An 18383-nucleotide genomic window follows, 5' to 3' on the forward strand; every position below is an offset into this window, starting at 1 on the left:
AATTATTGACATTAACAGCTGTTAAAGGATAAAAACTATCTGAGTACATGTTGCATGCATGTAACTATAATTTTCAGCAGAGTTTATTCTGAGTACACCTTTCCACAGTCAATGTTTGATGGAAAATCGAAATAGGATAAGATATGAGGTATACGAAACCACGGCCATAGGGACGTTTCCACATGGCAGCAGTTTGTAAACAACATGGCGTCCCATTCCTGCCCTAACGGTAAAAAGGTAAAGCGAAGTACCTGAAACGCGTCGTTGTTTTGTAGCACATGTATTTGATTAACACCCATAACTTAGTTCAACTTAACGATCTTGGTCCCGTCTGTTTAGACTTGGCATCATCCTCACAGAGTGCTAGATACCGATAATGATTTAAATATTCGGTATCAATGTTCTATCAGTAGTAGATCTAGGTCTAGATCTAGTAGTCAGTAGATGAGACTAGCCTACAAAAGTGTCAAAAGGAGCAGTAAAATTCACTTGTTTTTAACAAGGCAAGGGGGGTTTTGGGGGGGGGGGCATGCCCCCCCAGAATTTGACCATAATTTGATGTTTTGCAATCTAGGTTTGATAGGCTATCTCTCCCATATTGGCAGGCGCATCAAAAAGTAATCGGTTTAGAATCACAATAAGTAATCGTCAGTGGGGGTCAAAACTAGTACCCCAAACGGTACCCAGATTCTTAAGTAGTACCCATTACTTCATGAGATCAGGGTTAAAATGATAGCAATAGCTGAGCTTGTCAATTAAAAACCTATTTACTCTACCTTCTTATTTTATCTATTGAGTTACCTCCTTGGACGATCGTCGTGTCGTTCATGGTTCGCAGGCCAGTAGAGCCTATAGATGATGATCAAACGTTTTCAATTTTGACTGAATTGGTATTAGCCTTTAGACCTCATTGATCCTATTGTGTAACTTTGAATAGACCTGCATGTTTGCCGACAATCGTCTGAAATCCGACAATCGCGACCCGACCCGCGAACCGGCGGATGCTATCGCTAGGCCCACCTGGATCAGTCAATGTGCGTAGTGCGAGGCTTGGCCGACTGCCAGCGACCCCCTTTTCTCCCGTCGGCTTCGTCGGCATTTTCGTTCTCGTGCCGACCGCCGACGCGCGCACCGCCGACTGCCGACGTCGGCGTTTCCGACATAATTGTCGGAACCTAAGTAGAAATGCGAATATGAAAAAAGGACCACAACTTAAATTATCTACTTTCAGTTTCGTGCTCGAGCGGCCATTTTGAATTTCGTTTGTTGACTAATTCAATTGTTCAGATCATGTGGATTAATTCAAGTCCGACTCCCTTGTTCTAATAGAATCTAGATCTAAATCTAGATTTATATAGATCATTATAGACCTCAATGGAGGATTCATATTCCAATTCTATTGTGTCAAACCCTATCATAGGTTGTGCTGTAATATTTATATTGGTAAAAATAAGCATTTCATCAGGTGCGTGAATTATTTATTTATTTAGATTCTAGTAAAGATCTAGATCTAGAATCTAGACTCAGCTGAGTCCCTCTCTTCGGAATCGGATGCGAATTTCTAGTTCAAGGCCTATTCCTATTCACTTGTTCTACAAGATCTAGATCTAGATTTATTTAGATTACTAGATCTATATATGAAGGATTCACATTCCAATTCTATTGTGTTATATTGTATCAAACCCTATAGTCCTATAGCAATGAAGATGTAAGCCATATATAGATCTAGAATCTAGATCTATATGCTCCTTGTTTGTTTTGGAGTGTGGTTTTTTAATTAATTTTTTTTTTCATTTAGGACTTGTTTTGTCCTTTTTACATGAGGCCCATTGCAGGTTCTTTTTGGGGGTAGGGTTAGGGTTAGGTCTCTTCTTTATTGTGTTTGTTGGGGTGGTCGCTCGTTACTCGGATGTCCTTCCTTATGACACCCACAAAGGCTTTTTTTTTTTGGGGGGGGGGGGGGGGGGGTTGCGCAAAATTTTCAGACAATTTGGTTCAGGCTCACATGCAGGTCTACTTTGAAGGCTTCATTGTTTTTAGGACTGTGACTGGTTGTGCAAAAACATTCGGTATTATATATATACCTAACACTTCATAAATATAACAATAGGCCTCATGTATCCATTGTCATTGCTACTGTACTATGAGAGGGAAATAATAAAACTGGTTGAACCATTTCTGAGTGAGGCCCAAATGGGATTTAGAAAGGGAAGAGGATGCACCAACGCAATGTTTGCCCTACGGCAAATGTGCCAAAGGGTAAAAGAACACAACAGGGAACTAAATATAGTGTCTGTCGACCAGGAGAAAGCGTTCGACAGAGTGAACAGAAACAAGCTGGAAAGAACTGGAAAACTTCCCTGTAAGAGGCCAACTTCTAGATGAAATCCGTGCCACTTACGAGAACAGCATAAGTACAATAAGAGCATCGGAGGGACTCACAGAATGGTTCGAGATAACATCCAGAGTAAGACAAGGTTGTGTCCTATCACCACTACTATTTACCATATATATGGATAGAATTACTAAAGAGGCCAACACAGAACGAGACACCCTGAATGAATTACTCTTCGCTGATGACCAAAGCCTGGCACACAAAGATGAATGAAGTCTCCAACACCACACCACCAGATTAAACGAAGAATGTAACATATGACATGAAAATCAACATGAACGAAGCAGAGACAATGAAAGTAAGCAGAAAGCCAGGGCCACTCAGGATACACATCAACAACAACAGTCTCAGACAGGTCCAAGAATTTAAATCAAAAGTATATTCACAGAGGATGGGCGACTGAACAGAGAAGTTGAAACACGAGTACAAAAGGCTAATAATGTTAGTTACCAGCTTACTCCTCTACTTAAACATCCTAACGTCCCCATGACGACAAAACTCAAAATGATCAACACCCTATTCATCCCAACACTCACCCATCAATGCCAAACATGGACCACGAACAAGGCTAGAGGGCGACGGGAAAGATCTGGATAGATGGAGTCTGGGAAACACCAACAACTCATGGCATGCCCCTGACCCAAGCTCTCCGGCTGGCGACAGAGAGACGTCTCTTTCTTCCCACGACCCCCAAAAGGGTTTAGCGGTGGATAAAAGTAAAAAGTAAAGTTATTTTTCTTGCCATAAGTATCATCTTTCTATCACGTTGTGTTTTTTTAGGTTTGATGTGCATGTGCGTACGTGAGTGTGTATATTTCGGTGTGTACTTCTGTTTGTTTTGTTCATAAGTGCACAAGTGAGCATATTTTCAATAGAGAAAGGTAGAGGGAGTGAGAGAGAGAGAGAAAGAGAGAGAGAGAAATGCACATACTTGCTTATCGAACATACAAACACGCACACCTTCTCCATCTTCCCATCTCAGCCTGATACTCCTCCTCTCCTTCTATCGCTGTTTTCTATCATTTGTTAGTCCTACTATGTAACAGTTTTATTTTATTATAGCCTAATACCTTTCCATCTGTCTCTCAATGTTTTGATTGATGTCTCCTTTTTTTTATACAGAACAAATAATGGGACAACTGTATAATGGATGAAAATTTTACACAAGTGCAATAAGAAGTATAACCGTGGAGTTGTTGTAACAGTCACCATGGAAAAATCATACCAATGGGATAAAAATGACAGGAACACATCAAACTCAGCTGCAAAGTAAGTCTGTTTGTTTTTTTAATCTCGCGCCTTCATGTATATGGTAAATTATGGTCAATCTTTTAAGTGTAGTGTCATTTTCTTTTGTTTACCTTGGTGAAATAAATTCATTCAATAAGATTAATCACTGTTGAAGAATTGTATTAAAAGGTAAGAAAAACATCTATAATAACCCTTGCAAACTCTCTCTCTCTCTCTCTCTCTCTCTCTCTCTCTCTCTCTCTCTCTCTCTCTCTCTCTCTCTCTCTCTCTCTCTCTCTCTCTCTCTCTCTCTCTCTCTCTCTCTCTCTCTCTCTCTCTCCTCACACACACACACACACGCACACACACACACACACTCTCTCTCTCTCTCTCTCTCTCTCTCTCTCTCTCTCTCTCTCTCTCTCATTCTCTCTCTCAATCCATGATCATGATATATCAACATTGTTATTGTGTCATCTATTGTTTTTTGTCTTTAAAAGTAAATCATGACTTTTTTGGTGTTATTTTCAAGACTGAGTCTAAAGAGAGAAAGAATTTGTTCACCCAGAAGCTAAGATTTTCCTTATTTGAACAGTGAACATCTCCTTTAGATGAAAGCTTTTATGTCCATGAATTTTGTAATTTTCTGTAAGATTAACTGTCATTGAAGTGATGGATTGTTTTTTAATTTAACTGTGTAAGTGCTCTATCTATATCCGGTGATGGGCTCTAGGATTAATAAATGAGTTATGACCCACCTGTTTTATCAACAGGATGCTTCCTGTTATAATTTTTTACTCACACACAGGTGCAGTACACCCCAAGGGAGAAAACTCATACAACAGTCGGGTAGCCTGGAAATCATAGATGGAAATGGTACGACAACTCTAGAATTAAAAGTAGCATGATCTGAGTATGTGATGCAGCACTTCATAACTTAGGAAATATGAACATATATATGTTTACTAATTTTTAGAAATAATGTCATTAAAGTGTCTGAATGTTAGAATAACAGGTAGGCCTACACACTTGTGGGGCTAATCTGCCGTCGTAAGGGAAAACGACGAATGGTCAAAATTTTTCGATTTTTGTATTTTTACATATTTCATAGAGTATTTAATTTTGCATCTGATGGTGTAAAAATTTTAGTCATATCTTAATTCGTTTTTGCGTAATTGAGAGTACGTCGTTTTCCCTTACACTGGCGAGCTCCGAGCCAGAGCTCAGTGTAAGGGAGAACGATGAATGGTCGATCGGTCAAGGATCACTGCTCGTTCGGCGTTGTCCCCTGGTCTCTGCCGTTGGGCAAATTCGGCATGGGCGACGAATGGCAATTGGTCACTGTTGCATAGGTACAAACATATTAGGCTTTTTTAGCAAACAAACACACCACCACCCCCTCCCCCGCAGTACCGTCGATGGTTTATAAGAATGTATCTCTTAGTGTGTCTTTCTGTCTGTCTTCACGTATTAGGCCTATGCTGATGGTGTGAATTGACAAGAGCAGGCGGGAGAGAGGGGAAAACGGATGGGAACAGGAGGAAAGGGGTGGGGATGGGACGGTCAAAACAGTATTTAGGGAGAAATTTATTAGCACTACATATTAGTGTCCGCCAGATGTTCACGGACTAACGTCATGTTACTTTGCTTTCCAGTCATTTGACATCCCCAAATCACAACGATGGCTATAGTGCCGCAATTTGTCCAGCACGTGTCACTGGTCGACATCATTATAGAATTACCAAGCAATTAATGACACTGCGTTATGAGAGTAAATTTCTTTTTCGAACTTAAAAAGTGGAGGTATTGTGGCGACACTTAGTCTTGCTTTACGATTTTTTATGACTTGATGGACGATACGATCAAGTATAATAATGTCTTGCAAATTCAAAAGGTTCCAGTCGATCTTTACTTTGTGGTATGTTTCCGATCCGATCAACTGTATCCTTTATTAAATACAAAGCGTCCCATTACCTCTCCCGAAAGCGTGTGTGATACAGTCTTGTCAGATTGTTACATTTCTTACTTGAAAGTTTGACTTTGCAATGATCTGATCGTATTATTGACATTGTAACATTGTTGATCCCTTTGGTCGTGCAGGGAAACATTTCTAATTAGCGAAAATAAAAGTAAAACTCGCTTCTGAAGAAAATACAGTAAAGAGATATCATGGAAACCAAACTTTGGTTCCGAATGAGACAGTTTTAAATCAAGCTGCTGAAAATGTGTGCACATCTGATTTGTACACTGACTGTGTAGTTTGATCAAACGAGGAAGGGAAACGAAGGACGTTTACAGAGTTACAGTTGGGATATAACAAACACCTAACTTTATACGCATAATAGCTAGTTTGTATAAGTCTTATTTTTATTTGTAGTAACCAGTACACAGTCATTACTGTCAATAATGCGTCAAAACTGACGATCGCCTATGCCCATAAACGTTCACGAGTGTAAGGGAGAACGACGTCGTACCATTCGTCGTTTTCGCTTACATCGCAAGGCTCACCTGCAGGTGCGCAGTGTAAGGAAGAACGACGAATGTCGAATAACTTTGCTACTTTTTAACCTAAACCATTCAAACTTTAGAAACTGCTTTAGGAACATCTCAATCAGATATCTGGTGAATTACAGCTTAAAAGAGTGGAAAATAGAAGAGTTATAAAGTGAAACAAGTTTTTGCCTCTCCTGAAAAATTTGCCTCGCTACCTGCGCAGGACCATTCGTCGTTTTCCCTTACGACGGCAGTAATGAGCGGAAGGTAACAAAGAAACTGTCTCCTGAGGTGCTTCTGAGTAAGAGTTTTTCTTTATTGTTTTTAAAAAAGATGTTGTTTTTTAAAGATATATTGGCTGTATTTATGAAATTTTACTCGTTCAATATTCTTATCAATTCAATTGTATTCAGAAGTATATGGATCAAAGCAGCAGAGTTCCGGTAACAGCAGACCTCCCTCACAGTCATCAGATAGGTCTTGGTGAGTTGTGTTTGCAGTTAACATTTCATATTGAATAGTCTTAGTACTCGTGAAGCTGAGTGTACTTTGTAGATAGAGGGCTTTGAAATACTTTTTCGAAAGATAAGATGTTGGACTCACTGACATCTGTCAATCGAAACTAGTGCTTTTCATCTGACACGTTCTTTTAGAATTGATTTGGCGACAGCTTTCTATGAGTCTAAGTCTCTTTTTTGACACAGTTTTAAAAATTCGTCTAATAAATTTTTTTGGTCTTGTAATGTACATTTTGGAAACATTTATCTTGATTTTAAAAATAGCTTAAGTGTAATGCGGGGTGTAATACATTGTTTTGTTTGGTAATTAATATTTTTTAAAAAACGTTTGGACAACAATGTAGTTCAGGGAACTGAAATGATTTTATTTTCTCTTTGCTAGAATGTGTGACAAATCCTGCACTACAGGGATATGTTTTTTTTTAGCATGATGCGGCCTATGGGATGCTTATAGTTCCCGTGTCTATTTTATTTCCTTCCTCAGCACCTTTATGTCTTTCTTTATCCCAGGTCTAGAGCTTCTGTAGGGTCAATTCCACCTCGTTCAGATTCTTCCCTAAGTAAACGGACTCTGACTCCCACTAAACAGATTTCTCTTCAGGCTGTGAGACGGAAAGAGGAAAGGTAAAGCTTCCATGTTCTGTGAATCAGATCTCAGAAGCCGGCATTTGAGAGGAATTTGTTTTGGGCTATCTATTTTGAGGGGATCAAGGAGTAGCAAGTGGGTGTTTTGCAGGGCCTTTGGTGTGGTTTGCTCCTTCATTCCTATCAAACATCTATCGTCTTGTCCTTAGCTTTCCTACTTTTTTTTGTGTTTGTTACTCTTTCGTAACACCTCTAATCTTTGGCACTTATATGATCTATGTGTGTTACAAGTGCTGTAAAACACTTATTAAAACCAAACTAAGGTACAAAAAAGAAGGAGTAACAAACATTTTAAAGGCTGCCTTGCTAGAGGAGCTACCCCTTTATGTGTGCAGCAGTATGCATGGACATCTATTGTCTCTGTTTGTGTGTAATATTCATTTGGGATTGTCGTCTATTCCTGGTAAGGTAGAGTTTGTATCCCTGATGTTTTGTTCCATGCTTGATCACTTTGCTCAGATAATATTGACGGGCTGACCGGGACACATCCTGTGTGTTGAGGGTGGCCACGTCCGAAAATTCCTCCTTTATTGAGCACTGACATATTTAGGGAGAAAAGACCTTGAATATGCACAGCTTCATTACATGGACATCTATGAAAGGAACAGACCGTAAAAGGAATTTGAAAGTGATCAACACCAGCAATGAGTCATGGGAAGGCAGGTTGAAGAGGGCCCAACATTTGAAGTTTTAAGAGGAGAAATTAGTGCTGAGGCAGACAAACAGCTGTGTTCTACTCACTCTGTCTACAGCTTCATTTGAAGAAATGTGGCATTTTCTAGAAAGATCTCTACTTTCACATTGGTCCCTTCAGTTATAGACTACAATTCTGTCTGCGAAAAGCTGATTAACTTATATTTAGCATATGTGCATACCATGAGGATTTACAATTAAAGTGGGCCTGATAATTTTAATTATTCTATTGTCTAGCATCTGCGTTTGTCGCGGCCGCGACCCGCGATTATTGGGAAATTTTGGTCCTCGAATTGCGGGCGCGATTTTTGCATTTCCCCCCTCCCCCCCAAAAAAACAACAACAAAAACCAAAAAACCACCGCTCTGGAATTTAAAAAATCAAAAAACAAACCCCGGGAATTAAAAATCAAGAAACTAAAAAGGAAAACATAAAAACCCAAAAATAAAGAAACCGAACCTCATTAACTTTACTTTTAGAAAGAAAAACTAGAAAGTGTACTTTCACTTTCACTTCACTTCCTCTCTTTCTCACTTGTTGACACCACGTTGATTTTTTATTTTCAAGGAAATTTCATGTGAAGAATAAGTACAATACATAGTTCCTTGTTATTGTTCTGACGTATTGTTTTTTTCAGTTTTTGATGTTTGGTTTTTCGGGGGGGGGGGGGGGGGGTTTGGGGTTTTTTTTGTAAGTGTTTTACGGTGCTCGCAACTGCATAAGGTCATATAAGCGCACGGGACACGTTAAACTATTTCAGTCGGTAGGAAATTTTGAATTTTGCCCGGGTGGTGGCCGAAGCCTACTCTTATCGATTTTAGACCACCAAGGGATCTTTAACGTTCGCAACTTGCACATGGGATCTCCAAGATTTTTCGCCCTTGTCCGAGAAGGCTATATGTAGATCTTTCCTACCAGGAGATCAAGGGTGTGGCTGAAAGACAGCAGTAAGAAGGAGCTAAGGAGTAGCAGTAGAAAGGCTGCAAAAAGAATCAGGAGCCCAGAGGAGAGGGCAAAGGAGGTGAGAGGGTGAGGACAGAAAGAGGAGACGAAAGCAGACGACAGAATAATGCTCGAGAGCGAGACAATTCTAGTAAAGAAAATTTTTTCGGTCGTTAGCTGGATTCGAACCCGGGACCTTTGAATGAGAGACTAATACCTTAGCCTCTAGGCCACGAGAGCCCCCGTTTTTTATGTTTGTATAGCGTTTGTATAATGTATAATTTGATGTTGTTCCCACTTTTTAAAAAAATACAAAAATGTGTTATGCTAATGCGTGTCTCTACCAAAACGGAATACTGACACCGACAGGCCCATTGTGTGTGATTCCATAATTTACTTGTGAGTTTAACATGAAGTAATATCCTGTATTAAAAAAAAAAATTACACATGTTTAGGGTTAAAACGTCCAATCTTCGGATAGGTTAACACAAATCTTTATTTGTTAATTTTCGTAGTTGTTTATGTGCTGTTCTAATTTTGATTTCATTCTGTTGTGAAACCTTTTTTTTTTCACATTTTACATCCTGTGTGGCCACAAATTATATTATTGTTGCATAAAACGGAACACAAGAGATTCTGGTGCTTTAGATGAAATTAACTCTATCAACATGCTATATAATATGCTTCGTCAATGAGAGTTGAAAGCTTGAAAATTAATGGCAACTTTTTTGGCAACTTTTGTCATTTTTGTGGCAACTTTTGGCAACTTTTGGACAAAAACATGTCAACAAACGCAGATGCTAGGATTGTCTCTCCTGTCTTTACTTTTTTTGGGTAGATTTTGTTGACTTTGGCTCCTTGATTAAACATTCCACCTCTAAATAAAATCAATTTGCATGCAGAGAGCTTCAGTGTTTGAAAACCAGAATATATGGAAACTAAGGCCATTCCCCTATACTTTACCTGCCTTGTGTTGTGCTTTCCTCTTTGCAAATAAAAGTCATGTTTGTTTCCAGTCTTTGAAGCTAAATTTGATATAATAGCTTTCCACTATTATCAAGTGAATGGATATTTAACTGGTTGAGGGTTGATATATTCATCCCAACACTCACCTATCAATGCCAAACATGGACCACGAACAAGACATTAGAGAAAAGAATTACAACATTTGAAATGTGATGCCTTAGAAAAGCAGTAAACAAGACCAGGCGAGACAAAATTAGAAACTCTGTAATCCGAAAGATGGAGGGCACAAATGATGTCATGCATCACATCCAACACCAAAGAATCAAATGGTTCGGACATCTCCTACGATTACCAACACACCATCTAGTATAACGTGCCTACATAAAAAAAAATGATGGCAACAAGGCTAGAGGGCGACTGAAAAAGACCTAGATATAGATGGAGTCAGGGAAACATTAACCACCCATGGCATCCCCTGACTCAAGCTCTCCCTCTGGCGACAGAGAGACGTCTCTTTCTTCCCGCGACTCCCAAAACGGTTTAAACGGCGGATAAAAGTAAAGTAAAGTAAAGAGGGTTGATAGATGTGAAGATCTTACCTCTTCTCTACGTTTCATTCTATGCTATTCTAATGCATTTTGCTTAGTTTGAACAATACTTTGGGATAGCATTACAGAAATTCCAACTACGTATTTAGACTTATTCTATAGAAACGTGATTTTTTAAAATCACTTTAATAAATTTCTGCTGTTTGTGTATCTACTTCAATCATCAGTACTGAACCCTTTGTGGATCATGTGGACTGGAGATCCCTGACGCAGGACAGTAGTCACCGTGCAGCTTGGAGTGATCCCTCCACAGAAATTGAAGGTCTATTTCCTCCTCCTCCTCCTCCTCCTCCTCCTCCTTTTCCTCCTTTTTTTTTTTCTTCCAGACTAAAGTTCTGGATTCTTCATCCAATGGTATTATTGATGTTACATAAATGACATTTCCCTATTTCTAGAATGTAATGTTTTTGCATTGAGGCATACTCATTTTGAAGGTTTATTTTGATCTGTGCTGTATTTGTTTTGTTTCATCAAAGTGAATTGATCCAGTTTCATTTCTTTTGTCACCACTATCATTTAGGGTCTTGAATGTTCTTATTAATGTTGGTGATAACTTTTGCCAAGAAGGAAAGAATTTTGAAGGGCCTCTCAGAGTTTTTTTTGTTTTTTTGTTTACCTATCGTACTTTTACAATGGTTCTCGAAACATTCAATTTCATTATTCATGCGAGTGAAAACTCCCCCCCAATATCTCTCTATGTGTGAGATGCCAACATTTTGAGAAATGGATAACTTTAATCTTTCAAGATTAGATATGAAGTCTTGGTATATTTTATGAGAAATGATTTTAGTTATTTAATTTTTACAAGTTTTCTTCATGTTGAGTGGTCTACATTTGACTGCTTGCACAAAATAATACATCTGAATATCTGTCAGTTAAGACGCACCTTATAAGACTCTTTCGAAATAAGGATTTTGTTTTAGGCACACATAGCTTGGGACTCAAATGTATTGTTATGAATATTCACATTCTCATTTCATAATTTGTTATGTGTCACAAACAGATCAGAGCCAGCGTTTGGGCAAGCTGAAGTTACCAAAGCACAGAGAGGATGATGAGACTGCTGTTATGGAGAATGGGGATGAGGAGGTGGAAGCATCAGCTGCTTCCAAAGTGATGACAGCAAAAGAGATGAATGCCGAGGAAAAAGAAGAAGATGACAAGGAAACAGAGAGTACAGATGAGGATGATGATGAAGATGAAGATGATGAGGATGATGAGAGTGAGAAGAAGAAACTGAGAGCACCGAATGAATTATTAATGGAGGTAGGCAGTCATATTTTGGCTCACTCTTTTACCTGTACTATTTTAGTACATGTGTCTTCAATAGAGGGTGTGCCAGTTTTTTGTCTCTGTGGTGTACTAGTGTATCACTGGTCCTACAAAAGCTTGTACATGTTATAATGCAGTGGAGTCCACTTATAACGAGTCCGGAAAAAACAAGAAGTCTGTTATAAAGACACCATTCTTAAACCCCGTTTTTTTCTCTTCTTTACCTTTGTAAATAAAATACTGCTATAGCACAATCAGACAAACACGGTTATAGACTTATAGCGGAATACTGTATCCAAGTTATCTCATGTGCTTAGTTTAAGCTATAAAAAGAGAGACTTTGTATTGCAATATCTACTGGTTTTACTTGTACATTTAAAATATATGTTGACTTAAAGTTTGATGATTTTTCCGTGACAGTATTGTTTGGGGTAAGATAGGAGGATATGGTCTGGTTACTTTAAATTTCTTATTATCATTACAATTGTCCTAGTCATTTCTAGGTAAATATGGTAGATACTGTGCTGACCCTTCATGAACTACATGTACTTGTCAATCTCAATCACTGTGTTGGATTGTGGATAGCATGTATTTATCAATCTCAATCACTGTTGGATTGTAGATAGGAGTAATATTTTACTGTACCTCATTCTGGACACAAACTCCTGTCTATTCATAATATGTATCATGATTACATCTCTTGTTCACCTTCTACAGTTTGTAGACTGTCTGATGAAGAAAGACTTCAAGGTGGCAGACAAGCTGTGCAAAATGAGTGAGTAGACACTTTGTCTTGATGATGTGAAAAGGAAAACAAAGCAAAACATAAATTAATGTCCAATGAATGTAATTTATAGATACTCATAGTTAATTAAGTAAGATGAAAGAAATGGGTTGATTACCCTGCTGGAAACGCTTTTTGAACAGTCAGCTCAGAAGCCTTCAAGGCTCTTAGTTCTTTGATATTTGTTTGAACTTAAGTTTAAAACACACAGAGACAATGACAATGATTTTAGAGCTGGGAATTTCAGGGAAGACAGAGAGAAACAGCGGGGGAACAGCAAAGATGTAAGAAGACCTTTGGTGCCTCCCTACAATGAATGTCTTTGACATGCCTGGCTGGTAATTGGCTACAATTTTGATCATTATGATTGCATTCAAGCATGACCTAACAATTAAATATGTTTGATTTTCAAGGGTCAAATCAGATTTTGTCAGTGTGGTAACTTTTACCCCTCTATGGATTCCAATCTGACAACAGTCAAAGGGTAAAGCCTCATATCAAATGGGGATCAGATAAACATGTCTGTAGTGGACACTGGGTGTTAGAGAATTGAGAGCCAGATAGACTAGCTAACTGACACCATGAAGGCGTGTCGTTTTTTTATAATAATATTTTTGTCCATATATTTTATGGCATTACAGCTCTTCAAGAAAGAGCAATAAATACATGCACTTGTATTTGAATAAGAACGACCTAATGGAGTTATTGTGAAGTCATGCGAATCTTCTGTTGGAAAGGAGACACTGTCTGTTGATAAGTACTTTTACTTTTACTTGAAATATGGCCACCTGGAATAGAATTAATTTCAATTTTGGTAGGTTTACATATTTTTGTATACTTCCTATTGAACGTTGGTTATGATGATAGTAAAAATGTGTCTTCTAGTCTTTTGCAAGTAATAGGAATTTATGCCACCTGAAAGCTTTTTGAATAAGCAACCAATTAAAGATTAAGCCCTTATCTTTTTTATCTTTTCTCTATTACAGTTTTGTTGTATGAGCCGGAGAATGCAGAGGCTCTCAAGTTCAAACCTCTCATTGAAGAGAAGATACAACTAGGTAAGATTGCTTGACTATTCTATGATTTAAATGCTGTAAATAAAACACAAATAGTATTTTTTTTTTCAAGGGGAAACCTTTCTATGGAGGCTTGTGAATCTGAGAAGTTATGTTAAAGGTTTTTCCAGATAACACCATTGATCAGCAGCCTGGTTTTGGGTTTTTAAAAAGTTTTAATAAGAGTTTTAAGGCACTTGCAACACAATAAGGTCATACAGGTGCTCTTTTGGAGACTGCATAACTCACAACAAAGTATGGAGAAAAGTTGCCACCCACTCGCTGGACAGTTTGTATAGCTGGCGAGTTATGGCCTGTGTCAGTGCGACAGGAAACTATATTAAGGGCCCTGTGATAAAAGGGGACAGTTCCAATTCTCAAACTTGTGCTTTTGTTAACAGCATTAAAAAACTTGATGTAAAAAAGGGCTGTAAGCAATGTCACTAACAAATGATCTGTAGCGTCCGGGGAAAGTTATATGATTTCCTTATATTATGTAGGAAAATGCTTGAGAACAGGCAAACCAAGCAAGTAAAGGCTATAAACCCGTACATTTTCAGAAAGCAGAATGTGAATAGGTAGTAAAACTGATTTGTGAAGGAGTTGAAGTGTTTGGCGATATGATAAAATGAGATATTCGAACAGAAACAACCTCTCGAATTATGTCTGATTAAATCAGCTGTCGACACTTCACCAGGAGGGTTTATATTATTTTCTTTGATTCATGTATTTGTCTATATTTTTGCTTTGTGGTCAGTTCTTTCCCCCATAATACTATTATAATTGTTAATTTATTTTCTCATTTTCAAGAAATGGATTCTTGCATTAAAGATCCTATTCTGTGTAGACTACCCTATGAACATATTGTCAGATCTTTTGTGAATGAATTTCCCTTCTGGGTTTTGCTTGATGATGTTAATTTCTAAAGCTTCTTCTACAAGGCATTCCACTTCTATGTTTTACCTCAGTACAAACGGCTTTTCTAATGTCTGATGCTGTGTGTTTCTTTCTGTTGCAGATGCAGAAGCTGAAAATGAAGAGAGTGATGATGATGATGATGATGATTCTGATGAAGATGATTCTGATGATGATTCTGATGATGATGACTCAAGGTAATGCTTCATTGCCTCATCTATCACAGACATAATGGATTAATTAAATGTGAGGCAGCGTGGTGGAATCAGGCTCTCGTCAATTTTTGGGCATGTAGAGTTATTGGTATCATCTTAAAGCTTGTTCACTTGTCTTTATTTGGATGAAAAAGATGTCCATTTATCTTGAATACAAGTCGAGATATTTGAGAAAGAAGGAGGTTGGGGTCACCTGTTTTCAGAGGTAAAATTAGTGAGAAATTGGCCGCCAAATATTAGTTATTTCCTTAGTTTAAGAGTCCGTGGTAACTGAAAATTTACATTTTTTGTGCCTTTAATTGACGTTTTTCAGAAAAATTCACTCAGAAATGAGTTCTTTGATGGGCATGAAAGGTGTTGGGCCAAAAAACATAAATTTGATAAAAATTCACAAACCTGCGGAAAAATGCGCGTTTCTTCACTTTGATTATTTTGACGAGAACCTGATTCCACCACGCTGCCTCACAAATGTGTTTTATTTGTATATTTTAGCTTGTTTCTTTGGTTCTTGTTCAAATTTGTTGAATCTGTTGCTTTTAAAAGTCTCTTCAACTGTGATTGTAAAAGTTGAAAAAGAATGAAATAATGAAAAGCATATACTTTTTTTTTTTTACAGTATCATTGTGATATAATAAAAGTAATGAGAAAAGCCCGGGAAATTTCTGCCATGAGGCTCAAGATCTTCTCGAAATTGTATTGCAGTAAGGAACATATACTTGATAGATTGTGATCACACCCTATTAACTTGTTGCAGAAAGTGTACTAATCCTATCACATGATATTAAACATGGGTTGAATGGTATGTATATTTTAACATATGTTAGTCATGTTTTTCAAAGCTTATGAACCTTTGCATGATATACCAAAGTTTTTCTTATTGTTCTGAGAAAAATATTTTTTGATGTTAGCTTTTTCATATGGAAGACAAAGAAGAAGAAGAAGAAGAAGAAGAAGAAGAAGAAGAAGAAGAAGAAGAAGAAGAAGAAGAAGAAGAAGAAGAAGAAGAAGAAGAAGAAGAAGAGCATGCTCATTTTATCTCTTCCAAATCTCAAAAACATTTTAAATGGTCATTCTAAATTATGCTTATATATTCACACCAAATTCTAAAAGAGAAAGTTGAGGAATGGAGTTCAGATATTCGCACAATTTCCCACACATTAACTTTTTTTCTTCTCATCTTCTGCTCACAGCTCAAGTGAGGACTCTGATGATGATGACGATGAAGATGGCAATAACAATGAAGCTGCTGGCAATGATCCTGTCAAAGTAGGTTCCTCTGAGAGGTCCACGAGTGACCCTCGAGCCAGACAGAATGATCCGAGTCAGAGGCCATGGGCATTCACTCTGAGGGATCCAAACCTCCCGTCTTCCTCAAAGAACTGACAATAGGATAAGAGTGCTGTGTGAATGACTGATGGGCTGAACATATAGTGTGATATATGAATTCAATTTTGAACAAAACTCACCTGAAAGTCTGAAGCGGTCAAATAGAAATTCAAATTTTTTATGAGAAAGTTTTTTTTTTTAAGTTAAGCAAAATGAATTTGAATTTCTGCTACTGAAAGGTTGATAAATTCTCAAAAGACTGGTTGCTGAAATTTGCTCTATGATCTTTCATTCTGTGAGTACAGTTGTAGTTGTCTGGGAAAACCAGGTGGAAGAGGCACGCCTCTTTACCAATATAAGCAAAAAATTAGTTTATCCTTATCATGTTCATTTTTTTCTTCATAGTCCTGTATGAAAATTGTAATACGAATGTCTGAATTTACTGCAAATTGTCATCCAGTTGTTCTGGTGCAATTAGCGCAAAATTTTGAAAAAAATTTATATTGCATAATCTATTGTGTTTGTTGCATGGGCTCAAGGAATATTTTGTTAAAATTCAAATTCTAAATGTTATAAAAAGCAAGAGAAGGTATATGTGTCACGACGTGGTGGAATCTGAATCAGGCGCTTGTCAATTTTTGGGCATATAGGATTATTGGTATTTCTTTTGTTGACTTACGGAGCTTAAAAGAATTCCTGGTGTCAAACGTTTTCATGCTGCTTTCTAGGTTGAGTTGCTTCAAGGCATATTTACTGAAATGAAATATTTTTTAGAAAGGTGTAAAATGTGGACATTTTTATAAATGCGAGGCAATATTAAAATTTATCTTTAAAAATAATTGAGAAAACCTATGTTGTTGTTGTTGTTATCGATCCAGCAACAGCTGGGCTCTCGCCCTTCTGTCCAATGCCATATTGTGATAAGTGCAGGTCTGCTGCAGTTGCTGTAATGTTCCATAGAGTGTGTTGTCTATGTTAGGTCTCGGAATGTTAGCTCTGATGTCATTTAGGGCTGTGCAGTGGAACAGGTGATGCTCCACAGTCTCATATGCATAGTCACACAAGGGACACATTGGGGGAAGTTCCGGGAGGAAACCTATACTGCTGAGCATTTATAAGCATGTAATGAAGGATAAGATTGTGCTCGTGCATGTATGGACATCTGTGAATGTGTTTGTGTGTGTGTGTACATGTTTGTGTCTGTGTGTGAGTTTCAGTTTCTCAGAGAGAGAAAAAGAGAGAGAAGGGAAGGCGAGAGAGAGAGAGAGAGAGAGAGAGAGAGAGAGAGAGAGAGAGAGAGAGAGAATGAATCTATTTTCATCTAAATACTTATAGTATTATTTGTGGTTTGTTTTTTTTATGCTTTGCATCCATTGTGCTGCTGGAAGATTGCGTGAAGCATGTAACCACAATAAAATTGATTGGTCAAGTTTACCTTTTGCTTCTTTTTCTTTACTTTCTGATATTTTTCCTTCCTTAGTACCTGTAAGAGTGTTCAGGAGGTGAAAAATAATAGATAAGATACATCTTAATTGTCCAGATCCTAGCACATTAGTTTGGTGTTTCGCCATGTACACACATATATACACACACACACACACACACACACACACACACACAGACACACACGCACACACACACACACGCACACCAAACATGCACACACACATAGGTTTGCAGTCACATGCATAATATAAATGAATATTAATATAAACAATAATAACGTTAAGCCAGTATTCTGATTGTAACTCAAGAAAGAGCAAACAATCGCAGCAAAGTCAGAAGGCCTGATGTGTGAGCTTGTAGATCTTCAGTGTCTTGTCCAAGTCCAAGGCCTCAGTCACAGTCCTACTTGACTTCCTCTTGTTTGTACCCATACACCTTGACGTTGTATGTCTTACCAACTAGCTTATAGGGTAAGGATGGGGGATGCAAGTCAATTGTCCAACCCACATGCTTCTCCACTGTGGCAAAAAGTGGTTTTGCACCAATCAATTCTCTGATCTTGCAGTTTCTTATTTTGCTGATGGCTCTCATCAGTCACCGCATATCACAGACTGAAATCTTGTTTTTAGTTTTAGTAGAGGTGTTACGTCAACTGCATAAGGTCATATGAGTACCAGAAGATTAGAGGGGTTACAAGAGAGTAACAAACATAAAAAAGAAGAAGGGAAGATAAGGACGATTGATGTTTGATAGGAAAGAAGAAGCAAACCACACGCCACACAAGAGCATCCGCCAACCACCCAGACACAGAAATATTGTATTTCGGCATTTCTGTCAGGGTCCACGACAATTTCTGTGTTTGATCATCAACAGTTTCAAC

At 38.0% G+C, this 18383-nt stretch overlaps 1 protein-coding gene across 2 annotated transcripts; it reads left to right on the forward strand.

The window, feature by feature from the left end:
* The first annotated feature begins 56 nt into the window (after positions 1 to 56).
* Positions 57 to 16896, forward strand: LOC101849861 (glutamate-rich protein 2). Of its 2 annotated transcripts, none has more exons than XM_005103857.3 (11): positions 57 to 237; positions 3518 to 3664; positions 4434 to 4501; positions 6535 to 6601; positions 7147 to 7260; positions 10658 to 10752; positions 11494 to 11756; positions 12480 to 12537; positions 13533 to 13604; positions 14620 to 14713; positions 15922 to 16896. In XM_005103857.3, exons 2-11 carry the CDS (start codon positions 3546 to 3548, stop codon positions 16112 to 16114), a joined length of 1143 nt encoding a protein of 380 aa, XP_005103914.1. In that variant the 5' UTR covers positions 57 to 237; positions 3518 to 3545; the 3' UTR covers positions 16115 to 16896. The 2 variants fall into 2 exon arrangements, with proteins under 2 accessions (XP_005103914.1, XP_005103913.1); XM_005103856.3 differs by having other exon boundaries at positions 64 to 237; positions 6532 to 6601.
* Positions 16897 to 18383: the final 1487 nt, after the last annotated feature.

Source organism: Aplysia californica, unplaced genomic scaffold, assembly GCF_000002075.1.
Source record: "Aplysia californica isolate F4 #8 unplaced genomic scaffold, AplCal3.0 scaffold00393, whole genome shotgun sequence".
Lineage (NCBI taxonomy): Eukaryota > Metazoa > Mollusca > Gastropoda > Aplysiida > Aplysiidae > Aplysia > Aplysia californica.